This window comes from Medicago sativa, chromosome 5 (genome assembly GCF_051527215.1).
Source record: "Medicago sativa cultivar Bolivia chromosome 5, Bolivia_mono, whole genome shotgun sequence".
NCBI classification, from domain to species: Eukaryota; Viridiplantae; Streptophyta; class Magnoliopsida; order Fabales; family Fabaceae; genus Medicago; species Medicago sativa.
The window spans coordinates 26,179,064-26,201,540 of NC_140753.1; the positions used below are offsets into that span (position 1 = coordinate 26,179,064).

General features: G+C 32.5%; 3 protein-coding genes, 1 long non-coding RNA gene and 1 pseudogene across 14 annotated transcripts in view; 3 read left to right on the forward strand and 2 right to left on the reverse strand.

The window, feature by feature from the left end:
• The window catches only part of LOC146921373 (uncharacterized), a 71,312-nt gene extending 70,368 nt beyond the window's left edge, over nucleotides 1-944 (forward strand). For both annotated transcript variants that reach the window (XM_085714817.1, XM_085714818.1), the window contains one exon: nucleotides 509-944. The gene's annotated coding sequence lies outside the window, so the exon portion shown is untranslated. The remainder of the gene's footprint in view (nucleotides 1-508) is intronic.
• LOC146921376 (putative LRR receptor-like serine/threonine-protein kinase At1g14390) overlaps nucleotides 1-22,477 on the reverse strand; it is a 47,587-nt gene that overhangs the window by 9,277 nt on the left and 15,833 nt on the right. The window lies entirely within an intron of this gene.
• On the reverse strand, nucleotides 289-2,856 carry LOC146921378 (pentatricopeptide repeat-containing protein At2g02750 pseudogene; annotated as a pseudogene). Its single transcript, XR_015012135.1, has one exon. The product of XR_015012135.1 is annotated as a pentatricopeptide repeat-containing protein At2g02750 pseudogene (transcript).
• On the forward strand, nucleotides 4,662-8,713 carry LOC146921379 (uncharacterized). Of its 8 annotated transcripts, none has more exons than XR_015012132.1 (9): nucleotides 4,662-5,127; nucleotides 5,221-5,317; nucleotides 5,470-5,563; nucleotides 5,881-6,003; nucleotides 6,143-6,250; nucleotides 6,327-6,384; nucleotides 7,129-7,190; nucleotides 7,686-7,829; nucleotides 8,269-8,713. It is a non-coding gene; the product is annotated as an uncharacterized LOC146921379 (long non-coding RNA). The 8 variants fall into 8 exon arrangements; XR_015012131.1 differs by having other exon boundaries at nucleotides 5,486-5,563; nucleotides 6,327-6,396; XR_015012128.1 differs by having other exon boundaries at nucleotides 5,486-5,563.
• LOC146921380 (uncharacterized) lies at nucleotides 15,460-21,707 on the forward strand. 2 transcript variants are annotated; one of them, XR_015012136.1, is made up of 10 exons: nucleotides 15,460-15,591; nucleotides 15,696-15,754; nucleotides 15,928-16,017; nucleotides 16,268-16,339; nucleotides 16,901-16,960; nucleotides 18,057-18,134; nucleotides 20,359-20,430; nucleotides 20,743-20,826; nucleotides 21,403-21,564; nucleotides 21,604-21,707. XR_015012136.1 is itself a non-coding variant. In XM_085714820.1 (9 exons), the coding sequence occupies exons 1-9, from the start codon at nucleotides 15,540-15,542 to the stop codon at nucleotides 21,451-21,453; spliced, it is 618 nt and encodes a 205-aa protein (XP_085570946.1). In that variant the 5' UTR covers nucleotides 15,460-15,539; the 3' UTR covers nucleotides 21,454-21,707. The 2 variants fall into 2 exon arrangements, 1 of the variants encoding a protein (XP_085570946.1); XM_085714820.1 differs by having other exon boundaries at nucleotides 21,403-21,707.

Sequence of the window (22,477 nt, forward strand, 5' to 3'; positions counted from 1 at the left end):
GTAAAATCTAAAATCAGATACAAAATTGTTTCTGCATTTTCAAAAATAAAACTCTCTATGGTTCATCTTTGGTTAAAATACAAAAATAAAGATAATCAAACAAATGACTACAACAAGAACCAAGTCTTATAACACCAGGTTAGTCGGCTATATGGATCAAACTACGACATAAAATTCTACCATGAATTGTATATCTAGTCAAATCATTGACCTCTAAGATTGAGATCAAGTTTAAAAATATCAATCAATCATAGATTGTATATCTAGTCAAACCGTTGACATCTAAGATTGAGAACAAGTTTAAAAATATTAATCAACTGCGGTTCATAAGATTGACCACTTTAATATACATGTGTGTGATTGTTTGTGGGATGATATTTTCTAGTTAAGGAAAACAATCAATAGCTACAATTATGGCCAATGGTCATTACACAAGCTTGTAACTTGTAAGAGAAATAATTACTCAACTGAAATTTCTTCTTCACCATCCCTGTATTTTGACTTTCAGGAATCTCACTGTGATGGATTTCATGAAGAAAATTGTCTCAACATCCTATGAATCTGGAAAAGTTACTCGGCCTATAACATGCAAGCCTGACGCAACTCTGCAGAGCGTGATTCACACTCTTGCTTCACAGTCTATTCACAGGATTTATACAGTAAATGGACAAGATCAAGTAGTTGGTGTCATCACACAGAGAGATGTAATCTCTTGTTTCATCACTGAACCTGATTACCATTTTGACGATTACTACGGATTTGCAGTTAAAGAGATGCTGAATCACTGATTTACGAGGAAGTTTAAATAGGCAGAAGAAAGAACACTCTAAATGTAACAAACTTTTATGTTATCTTAAAGAAAAAATAACATTTCATTTCAAGTTTTTCTATGTAAGCAATTTTCATGTAACTTCTATCATGCTAATACCAGAGAGTTTGTCCAATCCTTTATCTGTGATTAATCCTCTTATCCTTTCCACTTCACTCCATCTTCCCAATGCAGCATATATGTTAGACAAAACCACCAGTGGAGCTGGATTTTTTGGCTCTATATCAATAAGTTTCATAGCCATTTCTTCCCCAAGATTGGAATCTAGGTGGCACCTACATGCACCAAGCAAAGAATGAAAAACAGATATAGGAGATTCTGCTAATTCTTGCACCAAATCTCGAGCTTCACCCAACCGACCGGCTCGACCCAAAAGATCAACCACACAACCGAAATGTTCAGGCTTTGGATCCAAACCATACTCTCTAATCATTCTGAAAAAATGTAATCCTCTCTCAACTTGGCCACTGTGGCTACAGGCAGATAGAACACTAACAAATGTTGCACTGTTTGGTTGAACCATTTCAGCCAGCATTTCATCAAAGATTTCAAAAGCTGACTCATAATCTCCATTCCTTCCATACCCTCCTATCATTGCATTCCAAAATGCAGGATCATCTGGTTTTACATCAAACTGATCAAAAACACAACGTGCCAAAGAAACACACCCACATTTCATATACGTATCAACCAAAGCAGTTGCTAAAAAGTCATCCTTATCAACACAAATTCTCAAAGCATAACCATGTATCGCTTTCCCACTTCGCAACACACATGAATCACCACACACAGACAAAAGACTAGTGAGAATCTTCAAACATGGAGCCACACCAGCACACTGCATTTTCCTGAAGTACTTAAAAGCTTCTGCACACACTCCTTTTTGTGCAAACCCACTAATCAAAGAGTTCCATGTTGCTGAATCAGGCAAAATCCCTTCATCCACCATCCTCTCAAACAATTGAACAGCCCTCTCACTCTCTGAATTCATCATCATCCCAGCAATCATGGAATTCCAAGTGATCAAATTTCTCTTTTCACTTTCATTAAAAACATCAAAAGCAGAACCCCAACAACCACACTTTGAATACATATCCACAAGTGAAGTCACCACCATAACATGATCACAAGCTTCCATTTTTATACTAAGCCCATGAACCTGCTTCCCCAAACGAATGTTCGCAAGGATAGCACATGCTGAAACAACAGACACCAAAGTCACCTTATTCGGCTTTTCCTCCAAATTCATCATCATATCCTTAAAAACATCAAAAACAACACAATGAAACCCGTTTTGCAACAACCCTGACATAAAAGCATTGTAAGTAACCACATTTTTCACGCGTAAATTTTCAAAAACCTTATTTGAAGAAACCAAAACCCCACATTTCGAATAAGCAGTAACAAGCGAAGTTGAAACGTAAACATCATATTCAACTCCTAACTTGCATGCCAAGCAATGAACCTGCTGCACATGACTTTGATTATTTTACATCACGTGCAGAGAGTAAAGACGCTATCGTGACAGAATTGGGTCTAATATTCCAAAACTCAATTTGGCGGAAAAGCCACACAGCTTGCCCGCGAGGCTCGTTTCGCGATAGTCCAGAAAGTACAGCGTTAAAGGCAGTGATAGTTGGTTGAGGCATTTCATCGAACAGTTCAAGAGCATAATAGAAAGTGTAAGGGTTGGCCGCGTAGGCGGCGGTGAGGGCAGTGGAGGTGTGAGGGTGGGAGTGGAAACCGGTTTTGAAGAGATGGGCATGAAGGATTTGAGTTTGAGAAGGGGAAGAGAGATTGGAGCATGCTTTGAGGAGAATGGGGAAGGTGAAGGAGTTAGGGGTGGGGGAGGAAGAGTGGAGGTGTGAATAGAGGTTAAGCGCTTCTTTTTATAAACCATTTGCTACTAGTTTTGTTACTGTTATATCACTCTTCATGACTCTACAATTTTTGGTCATTTCATGTTATGTCTGCCATTCTCTGTTGTATTCTCCTAACCTTGTTTGTGTTGCGCCTGTGTTTGTAGTGTTCACCAAATGAATCATAAGGTGAACAATTTCACACCCTTAGTTGTGAACTTATACCTACTTACTTGGGAGAAAGTCTATCATGGTGACCAATAATCTACTGCACCAGTCTCATAACAAATGTAATTTATGTTTTAAAAGAATTGAAACAAGATAGAATAATAAACAAGAGACTATGATATGAAAAAAATATATATGGGGTATGTTAAAGAGTTGAGATCATCTCCATTTATAAAAATAAATGGAGATTGTCATTATGATTCATGAAAGAGATAGACACAACAATTAGATGGTTGTACTCTATTATTTAATAATTTACACAAAAATTATATTTAAGATTTTTTGTGTCTTTATCTCTCCTAATTGAGGAAATAGAGAAGAGTTTAAATAGAGAAGATCTTAACTCCATATTAACTTGTGCCGCACATTTTTAGGTTTGGATAAATAGTAGTATGTATTTATTAAAAAAAATTATCAAAAGTTTGAAAAATAAATTGGTACAATTTTTGATACATAATTTTCTTCTTTTGTATGTTAGCATTCCTAGTAGTATTTAAAAAAAAAATGATATTTATACAATCATTTTATGACAACTTTAACAATTTTCTTTTTCATACTTACATGATGTTCTTATATCTTCTCTATTGGCTTTGATTAATAAAAAGAGAGAAATAAAAGATTATCATAAAAATTATCATCAAATAGTTGTACCAATATCATTACTAAACTAAAGAAAAAAAAAGCATGTATTATATTAAAAAGTGATAGTATATAGGCATGGCAACAAAACCCATACCCGTGGTTACCCGCCCAAACCAAACCCAATTTGACGGGTTTTCCCCGTTTTGACTGGGTTTGGGTATGGGTTTTCCCCGATTTCAAAACACGGGTATGGGATGGGTAACGGGTATATAGGTACCCACCCCGAACCCATACCCAAACCCGTCCCAAATGTAAAAAATTACTTTATGATGATATGTCATGTTATTTTGTTTGATAATTGTCATTTTTATAAAAACTATCATTGATATTTAAAGGATCAACTAAATCAATCCGTCTAACAAATGTTAAAGTGAGCGTATTGTTGGATAATGTATTACAACGTTGCTCTTGGGGATGAAAAAAAACTTCTATTTTTTATTAAAAAAATTATTCAATGCGGGGACGGGGATGTGGCGGGGATACCCGAACCCGTTGGGGACGGGGATGGGATTCAAATTCTCATCCCCATTGGGTATGGGTAGGGTAACGGGTAAGTATATTCAAATCGGGTATGGGGACGGGGAAGGTAAAACCCGTCCCCACCCCGCCCCATTGCCATGCCTAATAGTATATAATATAATGGTGTAGAGGACAAAAAGAAATTTGAAAGTGATACTATAAAACACGGAAGGAGTAACTACAATAGAAAATGTCTAAATTCCATAATAGTACTGATTATTATTATTTATTTATTTATTTATTTAAAGGATGCTGATTATAATTTGTAGCAAAATATTACAAGCATGTACAGTCTCAAGAAGCCTTTAAAGTAAGAAATAATAAATAAATAAATAAATAAATACAAAATTATTGAGGTAAATAATTCACGATAATATAATAATAAATAATTAAAACTGAAAAGAAAAAATGGGCCTGACCAAAAAAAAAACATTGATTACTTGAGCAAGTACGTACGCACACGCGATCTGAATCAAAAGTTATGTACTTGTAACTTGTCTATACAGGTGGCGACATATCATTGGATTGAGTTACGTAGATAGATCTCATCTCTGCTACGGTTTTTGTTGCGAAGGTTGTCGAGTTCAATTCACAACAATAATAGATCTAACATAGTTTTCATCAGCAAAAATCTCTTCTCCAGGTTGAAACAAAAAAGGTGACTCAAAATTATCTATCTATGTTCAAGATCCATCATCCATCAAAGGCTAATTACAATAGAAAAGGTCACTCAAAATTCATTCATATCCTGGCTTCAGCTACTAGGGTTTGAATTCCACATTGAAACCAAAATCATTCAATACACCTTTTTTCCCACGGGCTGATAGGCTGTACCGGTTGTAAAGAATATCAATATTCCACTCTTTGGTAGTGTCTCCTCCAACTTGGACTTTGAAGTTTTTGGACATCAAGTCCGTTGTCATCACAAGGTATGTATACAGTGCATCAACTGGGAAAGTGATGTTGTAATCAAACTCGTCTTCTTCTACACCTTTCTTCCTCCCTACCCCTATTAAAAAGTTAGGGGTAACTTGCGCTGAACAGTCTAGGGTAAAGTACCCCTTCTCCTCCCTGCAGTGTCAAATTATTTATTTATTTATTTATTAATACCATCTATCTGTGCCATTATTATTATTATTATAGATCACAATCAAATCAAACTCACGTTAAAGTTATGCTGCTTGGAGGATATGCTCCCAGGAAACTCATTCCTCCTTTCAGGCTAAGCTTTGGATCCCCGGTAAGTTTTTTAACAGATCCATCAACTTGTATTCCTTGTTTTTGCAGTAAGATTCCGCACTTTTCATATATATACAAAAAAAAACTCTTTTAGCTACTTTTTTACTATAAAAAAAAAATTGTATAACCAACAGTTCCTGAATGGTACCTCAGTGAACTTTTTCGTCAGGGTTGCGTAGGGCCAGCAACCATCCTCAGCATTAACAGCAGCTCGCTGCACATTTGCAGAATACTGCACACATATTTTGTAAGTTTTATAAAGTGAAGCAAATAAATGCAGCATAAAACTAGCATTTCAGTCAGAAATTTGTGCATAATGTTCTATATAACAGAAAACTGTACTCAAAATTAACTTCCTAGTTAGATGGGCTACAATCAATTTTACATTTCATCCATACAGTTGTAAGAATGTCAATTTAAAAAGGAATGCTCAAGATCGTGATAGATTATATTATATTTGTTTCTCTAGAAGACCATTGTTGTGATGGAAGTAACAACTTTAGCATGTTTGGTTTGGTCTAATCTATATTGCATTATATGCCACTCTCCAACAAAAACATGCAGATAAATCTTTCTATTTGCCAAGCAAAGACGATTTCTTCCTAAAGTCTAGACAATAGTCAAGAAGTGGCAGTGAACGTCCGGTCAGCAACATTAACTCAGGGAAACCAAGGATTTGATAGTGAGGTATGATATGCATTATCACTTCATTAGAGCAACAAGATTCCCTCAAAATGTTCCTGATTAAAAGTTTTGTCCACTAGAATTTAAGGAATTTTTTTTGTTCCTGTCAGACCATCTGATAAGTCATTGATGCATCATGCAGCTAAACCTACTTTCAGCTATACAACATGAGAACCTGGGGCCGCTTCTTGGTTTCTGTAATGAATATGATCAACAAATTCTCATGTATCTTTGCTAGATAGACTATATGGTAAATATTGCACAACTCTTTCAACTGACATGTTTTAACACCACAACAACTCTGAAATTCAATGTTATAATAACAGGGAACCAGCAAAGAGAAAAAAATTATTAGACTGACAGACCAGCTTGCTATTGCTCTAGGTACAGCTCGAGGCAAGCAATATGATTTATTTTTTTATTATTTTCTTTTACTAACTTGTGCATATGTCCTATGAAATAAGCTTGGATCGTATTAGGGAGGATAAAACGTGAAATTGTATGTAAAAACATTTCATATTAATTTATGATACTAATTCAAACGAACAATGAAAAGATGAAATGCATAAAATAACTAGGTCTTGCCACAAAATGAAAATATGAGAGGCATTATTGATTTCTACAATGAACAAATAAACTAGAGCAAATCGATGAGACTACTGTTAGGAACCCAAGAATTGGATTCCAAAGAAATAACCCTTATGATTATGAAATAAGAAATAACAAGAGAGCAAGGTCTCCTACACTGGTTATAAAACCAATTACAACTACGATATATGCCAAATATCATTTCTTAAGAGAAGGTTATATTTATAGACCTTCTGTTACAAAGAGATAAGGGTAATGGCCTAATGGGTTAGGATCCATAGCAACTAACGTATAACAGGAAACAGAACCCAAATAGAAATCTAACTAACAACCTTAAACCTAGCTAACTTACTAACTAAACGGATAACTAACTAATTACTCTAACAACTGATAACTAGTTTAACTACTTTAATTTCCCTTTATTCTATAACCCTATGAACTATACTGATTGACAGGGACAAAGGAAGCTCTAATGTTGGGAAAATTGAATTTGCAATTGCTAATATAACACAAACCTCTTTACTTGTTGTCTTGGTCCAGGCAATATACAAGGTTAAGCTTTCAACAGATAATCAATAAGGGAATGTTATATTCTCTTTCTAGTTAAGTCTTCTTTTATTCCTGCATTTCTTTCATGCCAATATCAAAATCTTCCATGTAAAGGAGAATACTTGATTTGATAATTGAGAAAACATAAATCTAAAAGAACCACTGATAGTTCAGACGCGCTAATGGAAATTGATATGATGACTCGCATGGAAAATAAAAGGGAAAGGACATGAAACAGATCTTTGTTGATAACCTACAGAGTTGCAATACATGATATGTTAGAATGTAAACACTGACATAGTGAAACCTCAAAATTTGCACGTCTACATAGTTGCAATACATGATATGTTAGACGGTAAACACTGACATAGTGAAATCTGAAAATTTGCATGTATTTTTGCCCTAATGGATCTACTTTGGCATAAGGAAAAACTTTTTGGCATGATGCCTCTTAATTTATTCTTCACATAATAAACTCAGTTGCTGATCTAACTGACTTCACCACAATTTTTGTTTATAACATATTAAGGACATTCTGTAATGCACAGAGACGTAAAGGCGAGCAATATACTGCTGGACAATAGCATGTGTGCTAAGGTTGCAGATTTTGGCTTCTCAAAATATGCTCCTCAGGAAGGAGACAGTTATGTCTCCGTTGAAGTAAGAGGAACCACAGGGTATCTGGATCCTGAGTAAGTGAACTTCTAAAACTGTCTTAATCTGAACTTTTCATACTTCTCTTATCTATTACTTCAAGCCAAAGATTGATTACATTTGATTTCCCATACAATGGTTTGTTGGAACCATTCCAAAAAAAAAAGGGAAAAAAATCATGTGAAAATGGCTTGGACTCTGTTATTATTCTGTATTTGTTTCATAGAGGCACTGTCAATCATAGAGACTGACGAAATGTTTCTGATTATACTCCTATTCTGAAGTGTATATTAATTATTTATAAACATAGAGAAACTAAAATTCCCATATACTATGTGACTACAAATTATAAGGGTTATCCACGTGAGATCAATTGAGAGGAAGAAGAACCCAACACTCCTACTCGTATTTGTTTCACGTGTTACAGACTTACAGTATTAGCAAATTTCAAAATAGCTGACGTTAATCTCTATGCAGGTACTGTTAAACCCAGCAATTATCTGAAAAAGATTGATGTTTTTAGCTTTGGCATGGTTTGAAATTACAAGTAGCATGGAACCTCTCACAACATAAAGAAACCTCAGATTGAGTGGAGCTTGGTTGAATGGGTAGTACAATACTACATAGTATCATTTTCAATCCTATAAGGTGATTATTAAACAATATAACATATGTGCTTTTAGTATAGTTAGCTGCACACTCCTATACTACTAAGTTAAGATTAGCATGTGACAAAGAAAAATACATTAAAGATTAGAAGCACAACTTACATCTGTGAGTCGTCCATTTGTCGTTTCTAATAAAAGTGTTATGTCTCGAACTCCATTTCCACCCCGAGCAGTTATAGTGTGCTGTGCATCTTTGAGAACTGTACCTTCCACTTCAACCTATACATTTTAATAAGCAATGAATGTTTGACAAAGTGTTTGTTATTTTTTTTTTTTTTTCTAGTCAAGTTTGACAAGGTGATTTTAAAATGGGAAATGTTAAAATATTGACTTACCAAATTGTGTCTCAAGGAAAACCCTGCCACATATCCTAGGAAGGAACAGATGAAAAAAATTAATTTCTTTTTTGAGGTGTTAAAAATAAAATAAAAAATTGAAAAGATAATTTATTGTATATAAAATTAAAATGAATTTATATACCTTCATCAAATTTTTGCTGAAGCATGAGATCCCCAATTTCATAAAGATACATAGCCACATTCCTCATGGATTCAAGCTCTGAGAAAACCTCATTCCCCATGGATTCAACCTCTGAGGAAATTGTTTTTACCCCACTTCCCATGAATGTTAGTAAAGGATTATCACAGAGTTTTTTCAACCCATTTCGCACCCCATTTCCCATGAATGCAAAAAGTTTGTCGAAATTAGGAACTCTGTGCTTAACTATTGTTTTTCGGTAATCAATACGTGGTGGCGCGGTTAATGTATCAGCAGCTGAATAATAGTAACACAATGAATTAAAATTCAGAAATGTATGAACATAATTGACAACAATGAATTAAAATTCAGAAATGTATGAACATAATTGACAATTTACTTCGATAGATGCATGTAACTAACCATGGGATGCTTTCTTGAACGTTTGGTATATGAAACTTGCCATGAAAGAAAATGGGTATGGATCTTGATCTTGGGTTTTTGCAGCGAGCAAGCAGGGAAGGGTTTAAGACTGTAGCAGCGAAAGCTTTATTTATTATTATTCAAATAACAAGTGTAACGAATGCATTGTACGACCTATGTAATTTTCTATATATTTATTGAAATGACAATTGTTATTTGTAAAAAAAAATTAATTGATTAGGGGTGGAATTGAATTTTTTTTATAATTGTAAATAATTGTAATTGTAATTGTAATTTTTAATTAATATAATAAAAATTATAAAGACGGAAAAAGCAATATATTTGTTTGAGAGGTGAGTGTCGGTTCAGTGATTCGAGATTAACTTTTTAAAAAGTTCAAATTTCAGTTGAAACGATTGAAATATGGTCATTAGTGTCATCGTTATTAACAACCTCGATTATTTTTTTAAAACAATGTAATATATTTGATGCAGAATCTATTATGATATATTTAAAATTAGAGTTTCAACCCATTTGGGTTGGTCTGTTAATGGCTTGGGACTTTGAAGTGTGGTTATCTCAAAATCTCGAGTTCGATCTTCACTGATGCCAATTTTGCTGAACTAGTTCATCTTAGAGATTTTTTTTTGTATTTTAGGAAAGATTGTTTCATAAAAAAAATAGCATTCCATTTATTATAAACTTTTTATTGATTTTTTTACATTTTTTCGTAAAAAATATTGAGGAGTATAAGTTATAAAAAAATTTAAAAAATAAATTTTATTTCGATAACATTTTTGGTATTTTAATTTCATGTGTCATACTTTTTAAAAAAAAAACCAAATGTAACGAGTGTACCGTAGAAACTCTCTAAAAATAATACTATGGAATAATAATAATCAATTATGATTGAAACATATGAAATTGTGAAAAAAATAGACTAAATAAACCTAATAATTATTATTTTAAAAAATAATTCCATTTTGACATTTTAAAAAATAATTAATATTTTATTTTAATTAATATAATTCCATTTTGATTTGTTCAAAAAAAAAATTATTATTTTAATATAAAAAAACTATCAAAAAATATATTAATACAATATAACATACTAATAAAAAATAAATAGGTATTCATTCATATCTATGTAACCGTTTTTCCTTATTTTTTTTAAGGAATTCAAATTTCGTTCCGATTCCAGCAATTGTCCTTAAAAGACATCCAATAATATTCGATAAAGTGTGGGTTTTTAGATTAATTTGGAGTTTTAATTCCTATCAGCTTGAATCTGAACATTCGTAGTCGGAGCCTCAAGTATGGATGGAAGCGAGTATCCATGAGTATGTATAATATGATATTCGTGTTTAATAAATATGGCACATGTGTTCCTCTCGTATCGACGTATAACATAATATTTTAAAATAATTGCTTTCTTTTGAAAAAAATATTATTGTTTCTATCATGGTTGTCAAACTCACTACTAGTCTCGTGAGACTATACGAGTTTACGAGTCTAGAAGTCAAAAACGAGTAGACTCGCACATAGAATCGTTTTGTGGTAGACTCGGATAGAGTCGCGAGTCTAGAACAAGTTTACCGAGTCCATGAACTCTTTTTATAAAGCAATTTTTTGTTGAAAAAAATCCAAAATACGACCCAAATTCCAAATCAAACCAAAAAAAGAAAATAAAGCAAACCTAGAATACTTTATTTGAAGATATTAATTCTGATGATGAGTGAATAACTGAAGATGTTAATGAATAGAATATTGTGCAAATGCAAAATCATGACAATGTTGAGCAAGTTCATGTTAATGTTAACAATGTTTTTGGAGCTGATGTTACTAATGTTGTGGTAAGTGGTGGTCATGGCGGCAATGTTGATTTAAATGGAAGCTCAAGGAATCCAAGTTCAGTTAATGATGATGGTGTTTCATCCGGGGCAGAATTTGATGATGGTCAAGATGTTGGTGACGACGATGATGACAATGGTGGTGGTGATTTTGATGATGAAAATGATTTCATTGGAGTTTTGGATGTTTGAAGACATTATCATATATGTTTTATGTTTTTTTTTTCCTTTATGTAGTAGCCAATTGGGAAGGAACTAGAACCTTATCTACTTACTTTTACAAATTTACTAGGTTTATTTTAGAGATTTTTTGTTAATAAGTTGGTTATGGAGTTTGGATTTTTTATGTTAATTAGCAGTATTTTGTTATATATATATTTGTCATTTATGTCACTCACATGTTTTTTAACATCATTTTTAATTTTCCATAAACTCATACGAGTTTACGAGTCGAGTCTACGAATCGAGTGTACATAACCTTTTCGAAATTGTGTAGACTCGCGAGTCTGACAACCTTGGTTTATATAATTACATAGAATTTCTTCCTCCTAATAAAAAAAAAATCACCATAACGAAGGACACCACTGTAACAACGAAGATTCATTGTTCTTTCACGATAAATCAACGTGGTGGACCACGTCGCACATACTCTGGTCGTCACTTTTGACTGTCTTCACACACACACACACACACACACACACACACACACACACCAATATGATTAGAGAAATGATATATGTTCAACCATCTTTTAACAACTTTTGTGACAACTTACTCTTTCATACTCACATTATGGTTTTACTCTCTCTCTCTCTCTCTCTCTCTCTCTCTCTCTCTCTCTCTCTCTCTCTCTCTCTCTCTCTCTTGTTTTAATTTTTGTGTCAATACCACATTTTCTTTGTAAATTATGGTTGTCCTATAAGTTATCATTGAAGTGATTGTTTAAATCACACAACTCGTATGATTACCTCATGTCAAACACATGCTTGACTTATAATTATGCAATGAGGTAATATGTATTATTTCTTAATTTATACTATATCTATATTCTATATTATGTATAAAGAAAATAGGCTTAATACATATTTGGGCTGACTTTTTTCATCATCTTATCCCGGTACAATAGGAAAAATATTATCAATATTATATATGAAGGGGATGGAGATTTTAGGCTGGATTTTTTATACTTCCAATTGTACCCTTATACAAATTTCTTTATTAATGTTATATTGTTGGTGGTATTAAAAAAGATAAAAATTTATACTATATCTTTATTAATGCTAGAACGACACTTAAAAAGGAACAGAGGGAGTATATATGAAGGGAATAAAGATTTTGGGCTGAATTTTTTATAATTCTAATTATACCCTTAAACAAATTTTTCTATATTAATGTTATATTCTTGGTGGTATTAAAAAAGATAAGGATTTATATTATATTTGTTAAATTACTGTTGTCATGGAAAAAGATAAACATGGTTTTTTTGGGTTTGTTATAATTTTAATTTCACAAATATTTGTACTTATAATTTTAATCAAAATCAAATTTTTATATAAAATACCGTTCATAATTTACATACGTTAGCGCAGTAAAAAAAAGAAAAGACAATCTTTTCGCTAGTTATATATATATATATATATATATATATATATATATATATATTATAGATATAAAAAATTTAATTTTATATATTATTTTCAAACTCTTTCCTTCAAAAAAGTTTGAAAATAATAAAGATATGAAACTATGTTTCAAAAAAAAAAAATAAAGATATGAAACTAGTAATATTTTTTTTGCTCCTTGTTCCGGAAGTAAAAAGAGTTTCATTTATTTCTAAATAATTTTCTTTAGAAGGGCTTCCACTTCGCTAGTGAATGTCCTAGTAGAAGATATGATTTCATTGAATTCAAGTTTGTTTGTTTTTAAATACGCTCGTAACTCAATGGGAAAATAATCACGAGTTTTGAAAATTTTATCATATCAACTTTCTCATATCGGTACATAAAATTTTGCTTCCGCAAATATAAACACTTAAATTTCGCAACGAGTGCGGTACAATTATTTAACGATGTTTTGCAAATAAAATAGAAAATATATTTAATAGAAACACTACATTAATGTAGATATTTTAAAAATAGTTATCAGTTTTCAAAATTGTCATATTAACTTTCTCATCTTGATACATAAAATTTTGTATCAACATATATAAGCAAATAAAATCATCAAGGAGCGCAATGCAAATATTTAACATATTTCTTTACATATAAAATGCAAAAATATTTAATAGAAACATTATATTTATTCTGATAATTTTCATTTAATACGTTTAAATAATTTATTTGATCCAAACGAAAGATAGGACCTTAAATAAATCACAATTCGGTTGATCACAAATGAAACATTGTTGTAGTTCATCGAATCTAGATAAAAGTACGAATTTATATAAAAGAATAATATTTAAAATACAAAAAATCAAATGAATGAATTCATTTTTTTTAAGAAAGATTTTCTATTTCATAAATATACACATATAAAATGATTTTTATTTTTTACTAAAGCTAGGTTATAAGACACTTCAAAAAAAAAATATTGCTCACTAATAATATATATTTTGCATTCCATTTTGATCAATAAAAGATGTATTGGTCAAGTGGTTTGGGAGTATGGTTCATGTAAGTGAGAGCACCCTGGTTCGATTCCCAGGTGTGTTTATTTTTGTGAGGTTTGATTCCCAGGTGTGTTTATTTTTGTGAGAGCACCCTGGTTCGATTCCCAGGTGTGTTTTTTTTTAATTTTTAATGATTTATGCAAAGCCATTATTGTGATGGTTTAATTGTAAAATATCATTAATTTAAAATGGGGTGAATATGCAAATAATAGTATACATGCTAAATTTTTGCAAAATAAAATAATAACACATGGCTATTTTTGATTGGTTTGGGTAAATTACCCATGAGATTTCAAAGGCAACCTAGGCCTCACCTTAATATGAACATATTTTGTATTAGCATAAAAAAAAATATTTTACTCCCTTTCAAAATGAATTTAGACACATTTTAAGAAATACATTAATTAAAAGAAATAGAGATGTTATTTTCCCAAATTATCTTAATCAACTATTGGTTTGTTTTCATTAAAGAAAAAAATAATACTTTGAAAATAGTGTATATATTATTTATTGAAGGGTACAAATGAAAAGAAAAGGTTATTATTGCATTGGAAACTTAAAGAGACATTCATTTGAAAACATTTATTTTTTGCTAAAACGACAAACATTTTAAAACGGAGATATATAGTTCTTAGCATAACTGCGTATCTACTTTCCTTTTCCTATCAGAATTTGATTATTTTGATCTTTCTTAATATGTGTGAGATGAATATCATGTTCAATTATTATAGGGCGGAAGATAACTATATTATATACACAAAAGGGACATGCTAATTGCGCTACAAACTTTTCTTAGAGGGTGTATTGGATTGTGATTTCAAAGGATATTAAAGGGTGCTTATAAATTATGGGTCTTGCTAAAAAAAATGTTTTAAACCACTTATACATGTTAATGTTAAGGATTTAAAAATAGAAATAATTAATAATTCTTGTGTAGAACAGAAAGAATGCTCTATATATCAACTATTAGACAAAGTAAAGTATTATTTTTTGTGGTGGTTGAAAGTCAAAAAGACTATTTTTGTATTTGGTGAACACTTGTGGTGGTCGAGTCCTTTGTCGTGTCATTGGATAGCCACTTTTTGTATCTTGATTGTGCTGCTTGTTTTTTAGTAGTTTTCTCGGCACACCTTGTGTTGAGGAGACTACTATAGCAATGTTAATATAATCCATTTTTGCTTGTTAAAAAAAAACTTTTATATAGGAAAAAAGATTTTTGATTTTTTTTTTTGGGTAGATAAACGAGATGGCAAAACCATCATAAACTCAAAAACACAAAGTGGAGGTATCGTGGTTCGAACCCTGGTCATGACGTCCGACCTAACAATTTCGGCACTTTTGCCAGTTGTGCTATGACTTATGGGACAAATTTTTTGTTATTTGGTCATGACGTCCGACCTAACAATTTCGACATTTTTATGAGCTGAGCTAGGACTTATGGGACGATTTTTTGATATTTTAATATGTTAAATATACAAATTCAAAATGAATTTTTTATTTCAACTTTTTTAACAAGTGTCCTTCCTTGTTAACCTTTCCTATAAATTGTCATAAAATCAAATCAAATTAATTCAAACGAAACACATCAACAAAGAGGAGCGAGCGGACAACGTGGTATAAACTTAGAAGGAGCCGCAACAAATACACATCGTGTGCCGCGCCATGCCGATAAGCGGAGCCAAAATTTCCGAGTTGGTCATCGTAAATGGAATAGGTGCTTCCTTCTCTCTCTCTCTCTCTCTCTCTCTCTCTCTCTCTCTCTCTCTAAACGAGATTTTGTTGTTCTCATTATCTAATGATTCCGCATCGTTCCTTTAGGTATCATCGTCATCCTTTACTGTTACGGCACATTCTCCAATGTTACCCGCCACCTACAGGTACATATGTATGTTTATTTTTGAAAACAAGTTTAATTTTTGCATGATGCTGTTTTTTAATTAGGGTTTCAAGTTTGGAGTCATTGTCTCTAATTAAACCTATCTAAGTCGTTTATGTGTTTTCTTCCTAAAATTTAGGGTTATTGACACCTGTTATATTAATTTCGCTGTAGTTGCTGTTGAATGGATCGCCCAAGTCCGTGGATCAGGCTGAGGGTGGTGAAGAAGAAGAAGAAGAAGATGCTGATTCTACTGATGCTAAGGTAACAAACAAACCGGTTTAAAATTGTGTTGAATGTGTATTGGCCAGTGATAATTGTGCGTGACGATATTGATGATGAGGATTATTTGGATTTATTTATTTTTCATCTCATCCTCCGTATTTGTGACCACAATTTTGGTGTGAACATCTCAAACTAAACCTAAATTAATACATTACTACTTTTTACATCTGGATGAGAGGTTTCTGAACTCTGACGGTGTTACATTCTGCATTATATAATTTCGTTGCAGTTGCCGTTGAAAGGATCGATGAATTCTGGGGATCCACCTAAAGGTGAAGATACCGATTCCACTGATGCTCAGGTAACAAACCCCCCTCCCGCAAATGTAGGGGTGTCAATGACTTATAACCGTATCGTGCAGACCAGCTGCTTTGTCTCTATCCTTACTATTCCTTGCCATTTATTCTTTCTACCTTAAAACTAGTGCACAAGATTATTCATTCTATGCAACAAATTCAGATTTTTAGTTTTTTAAACTTGCAGCTATCCTTTTTGTATAACTGACGTCCAATCCTTTAAATCAAATCACAGAGAATTCATTTTTATATCTAAATTCTAGATGTTTAAACTTTGTAATTTGTAAGGCTTGGCTTATTTTCTATAATAATACTGCTCATCGTTTTACTGCTTTATTCATTGAGGTTAACACAGTTTATAAATATTGTAGTTCAGAAAATCACCATAGATGCCTATTATTTTACAAGTTACTTGGGTACACTAGTTAGCTTGTTCAAATTGAACTGTGTTCCTGTCCTGGATAATGGAATTGAAAGTGTAATTTTTCTATGACATATTACAATTTATAAACATGATGGGAAGGAAAGAAGAAATATGTGGTTAACATGGTGATACTCCTACACAGGTTTCTGGAGTTCAAAGTGCTATTGCTATGAGTAACTCACAACAAAAAGTGAAAAGATTGGTATGTTTTGTTGCATGCATTTGCTGGTTAATTGTTAACAGGGTTATCTTGCTAGTATTTAATAATGAAGATGGATATTTTGGAGTTTGACATTATTTTTAATTTTCATTTGAACTATAATGTCTATCTAGTTCTTAGAAAATAAATAAATATGAAGTATTATAGAATGTTAGCAGGAAATAAAGATTGACAGAAAAAGACAATGAGAGAGAAAACAGGGGTTTTCTGTAAACTTATGAAAGACAATAGTTTAATTACGATAACTGAATCTGTGACCACTAACTAACTTCTATATCAGAATCCAAGTCCAACTAATAACTAACTGATATAATTGCTGCAGTGGCAGTGATCAGATACTGCACACTGTATATTAAGTTTGTGCTCATGACATTAAGGTTGCAAACAATTATGAATACATGCTACCTTTTTCTATCTCAGTCGTTCTTTCATGTATAATTATCTATGTTAAGATGAAAGGTTGCCTGTATCATAGTATAAGTACTTTTACTGAATCTACCGGCACAGGACTACTCTGTATTATTTTTTCGTACGTGGTATAGTTATACTTGTAAATTGTAATTAACTGAACCATAATCAATTAGTTACAGTTGGATGGTTAAACCCTAGTTAGATAGTTAATCACTATAACCATATCTGAGTCATCAATGTTATATAGTAACTTTTCATTTTCAATAGAATATTTAGGAAATGCCAACTCAATTTTCTCTCGAATTCCTCCTATACTCAATAAGCCACATAGATTTGGAAGTAGGTATGCTTTTCATGTCCCTATTAAAAATTTGAAAATAGCATGTATTGCAATCAACTTTTTTTTTCTCTTTATTTGAATTATATTGTTTAATTTTTTTTTACACATTGAATTACAACATGGCATAAAAAATTCAAATACTAAAATAATATGTATGTACAATACACCAAATGGTGGGACCCCTTCCCGGACCCTGCGTATGCGGGAGCTTTAGTGCACCGGGTTGCCCTTTTACTAAAATAATATGTATGCACGGAAGGTTTTGGTATGAAAATGGTTAATTCTGTTGTGCCTAAAGAAAATACTGATTTAATAGTCTGGTTACAGGACAATACAAATCATTCAACAAGGGTTATCAAGAACCCTGTACATGAGTTGATGCCAGAAAAAAGGGGGAAAACACAGGTGAAGATTACATTTATCAGAAGCTTTTGTTGTTTGTCATCCAGTAATAATTTCTTGTTTATGAATATGCAAATTATATTTGGTTTAAACCATCATTCATTATCTGTTGTTTGTTGGTGTGGGTGTGAAGCCTCTTGTTTAATTCACAAGAACATTTTTTATTTTCATTTTCTGTTTTTAATGACGAAGAATATTTTGTAGTCTGGCATGATTTTTATTTTTCATTTGAATTATATATATTGAGAAAATAAATACAAAGTACTATAGAATATGAACAGGAAAGAGAATTTGAGAGAAAGAGAAGAGACAGTGAGTAATGAGAAAAGAAACAGAGGTTTCTTTGTAAATCTGAGCTGTAAATTTAGTGTAAATACAATAACTGTATCTGAGACCAGTACTACCTTTTATGACAGAATCCAACTAACTATTAAGTACTAACTGTATAAATGCTGCAGTGGTAGTGATCAGATACTGTGCCTAGTATATTAAGCGGGTACTCCTAACCAATGTTTAAAAAACCGGAACAGACCGGATTGTTTAACCGGCTGGCCGGTAATCCGGGCTGTTTCCGGTCCGGACATCTGTACAAAACAGGTAGTCAGTTAAACCGGAAAAAGCCCGTAAAAACTGGTTTAAACCGTCCGAAACCGTACTAACCTGACAGGGTTTAGTGACTAGACAATGCTCTAGTATGAAAGGAGAATGCTCCTTTGGGTTTAGCCTTGTGTGCAAGGTATCATCTTCATTGTATGCCTTTGGTATATTTTGTTTCAATCCTATTATCCCATTCAATTGATAATAACAAACATAGTATAGATCAATCTTTATTCTAGTTAGAATCATTATCGTGTGTATCCATTTCAGCCCGATTTTGGGAATACTTTCTATACCAAAAGAAAGGTTCATAACACTGCCAATGCACATCCATTCTCTTCTTCTTACTCACATGGAACCTAATAAACCACCAAGCAAACCTTGGCCAACCCTACATGGCTTGCAGCAATGAAATGTGAATTTTGGCTCTTCAAAGTTCAAAGAAATTCCACACGGGCCTTGTCTCTCTCTCCCTCTAAACAGGTACCATTAGGCTGCAAATGTATATTTCGTGTGAAGAAAACCCAAATGATTCAGAAACTAAGTACAAGGCTCGCTTAGTAGCAAAGTTCTATCATCATTTACATGCTTGTTTATGCAGAAGACATAAGAGTCACATTCAATTATTCTGCTACTGCCTTGGTTAACTTCCAAGCTCAGTATGTGATTTCTTCTCTCTTCTTGACAGTCACCAGGTATGAGCTTTGGGGGAGTATTAGGGCTTACTGAACCCACTTACACAGGACTTCGTTGTATTATTTTCTGTGACTTTATATGAATATGATAATCCACAATCAGAGTTATATCAAATATTTTGAACGTAATTTAAATTTTATTACTTAATTATATTGTTCTAAATGCATTTGTATACGAGTTTGTGAAATTGGTAGGATCTTACAATCCGTGTTACGATCCCCCGATTCACGATGATCCCTTCCTGATCCTGTGTAGGATCTTGACTGACTAGTTTGCCTTTAACTAATTGACCATCTTGAGTTAGTCACAGCTGGATGGTTAAACCATAGATAGTTAACCATCATAGTTACCATATCTGAGTCGTCACTATTGTAAAGTAACTTTTAATACCAATAGAATAGATACGGAGTCGGATACATGTATTTTTTCGTGTCCTCCATAAAATCGGAAGCTGGCATGTGATTTTGTAGCCAACTTTTTTGTTTACTTCATTTTGAAAATCCTTGTATAATTTATTTTTTGTTGACGTATGTTACGCATAAAAAATTTAAGTGCTGGTCTTGGGATGAAAATGGTTAATTTTGTTATGCCTAAAGAAAATATTGATGTGATAGTCCGGATACAGGACGATACATATCATAGAACATCTTTAGGGTTTTGTTTGTACATGGAAAAGGCTTTAACCTGTGGAGATTAAATTTACCAGCGGCTTTTGTTGTTTGTCATCCTTTAAAAACATGGTATTGTTGAACATACAAATTATATTTTGTTTGGACGATCATTCCTTTTTTGGTGTGTTGGTGAGGGCAAGAAACCTTTATGAGCTTAAAGAATGTAACTATTATTGATTCGGTAAATTGAATCAAGTGAAAGTTTGTCTGATTGTGTTATTCTATGTACTCTGTTTGATTTCTCACCCATATTTTATGATCAGAAAGCTGAAAGAAGACTACGAGCCGGTGGAGGACATAGTCGAGCTGAAGATGCTGATTCCGCTGATGCTCAGGTAACCAACTGGTTGATTAAGTGTCAACCCCCCCATCCACCACAAAATGCAGGGATGTCACGATCTGTTGGTTCAAAATATTTTTGAATATCAGACTCCAAATCCAGCTTTGTTCAGCTATGAATTTATTTATCCTCATTGTGCAAGCCTTTGATTCCATCGCATTATAACACTGCACAAAACACTGTTGAATTTGTCACGTGACAATAATACTTTTTTTTTTTTTAATGGCAAACATTAGTAATTAGTTCTTTGATTAGTACTTCTCTTTGTCCTCGTAAAGAATATACTGATTTTATAGTCTGGTTACAGGACAATACAAATCATTCAAGATCGGTTATTAAGCACCCTGTACATGGAATAGACTTGATGCTTGAAATAAGTGGGAAAATACAGGTGAAGATTACATTTATCAGCAGCTTTTGTTGTTTGTCATCCAATAATAATTTGTTGTTGCTGAATATGCAAATTATATTTGGTTTGGATTATCAATAATCATTTGCTATCTGTTGCTTCTTGTTGTGGGCGAGAAACCTTGATGTGCTTGAAGATCTTGGTCTTGTTTGATTTACAATAACATTTTCTATTTTCATTTTCTTCTTTTAATGTTGCATGATAGTTTGTAGCCTGGCATGATTTTTAATTTTCATTTTCATTTGAAATGATTTTGAAATATCAATCTAGCTCTGGCATGAGTCATCAGTGAAGTAATTTCCTGTTTTCAATATAAATTCTGTAAATGTGAGCACCAAAAAAAAAAAGTTCTGTAAATGCTAAGTTGATTTTCTCCCAAATCCCTAAGCTCAATACACGGCTAGATGGTTAACCATATTTAGATAGTTAACCATCATAGTTACCATATCTAAGTCATCACTGTTGTAAAGTAACATTGAAATTTCTGTCCCCCATAAATTGTGTTATTTTATGTACTACGTGTATAATTTCTTACCTATATTTTTATGTTATGATCAGAAGTTGAAAGAGAATATACTAGCCGGTGGAGGTCAAAGTTCTTACATTTGAATTTGGCTGAGGAGGAGTATGGAGCCCGAGGAGGACAAAGTTCTTACTGAGAATTTGGCTGAGGAGGTTTATTGTGTTGTTATTGTTTTAATAATTACTCATTTAGAAATCTTAAATTCTTTCATGTGGTAATTTGAGTTGGACTATGTAACAACAGTTATGCAGGACGTTTAGTTTATTTTTAGTCGGTGTTGTAAATATAATTGAAGTGGATGACATCTCAATGACGAGATTTTTTATTAGTGCACTCTAAAGGATAATGTGGCTCAGCTTGGGTGTTGGGGTCTAGGAGTTTATTTTCAGGGTGTTCTTTGTGGGTGAGTAGTGACGATGGGCGGTGGTGGATACCGTATTTACAGTGCTTGTTTTTTTTGGAGTCTATTTTAGGTGGTGATGTGTTTTGGTAGAATTATCTTCATGGGTGTTTTTTAGGTGGTTATGGTGTACCGTCTATATGCGGCACTATTTGTATGTTGTTTCGTCCATACCTTGCGTCTTGCGGGGATGACGTTTAATAATATTTGTCGATTCAAAAAAAAAAAGGGATAATTTTTCCTATATTGGATTTGTTAATTTACACACTTAAAAACATTAAAGATAAAAACATTAAAGAGTAAGTTAACAACCTACATCTATTCGATTTTGACCAAAAAACCAACCTCCACTATTGTAAGACACTTTTTGTCATGCCACTTTAGTTAAAAAACTAAAAACCTTAAAATCCTACAAAAAAAAACACTATCATTTCGGTACCACCGAGAATTGAGAATTGACTTTGTATTTTTTCTTTTTATTTTGTTTGTTAAGTGTTTTTGTTTTACGTTAAACAACATAGCCCTAAATTCTTAAGCTATTTGTGTTTGTCAACTGCACAAAAAAAATGATTTTTAACTAGTTCATGTGTTACCTCTTTATTTTTGAAAAAATGGATTTTGAGAAAAGCTAATCCTAATAACTTTTCATTTTAGAGTCAAAATAGATTTTTTTTTGAAGAAATGATTTTTCTAAAAATCCTAAACAAACA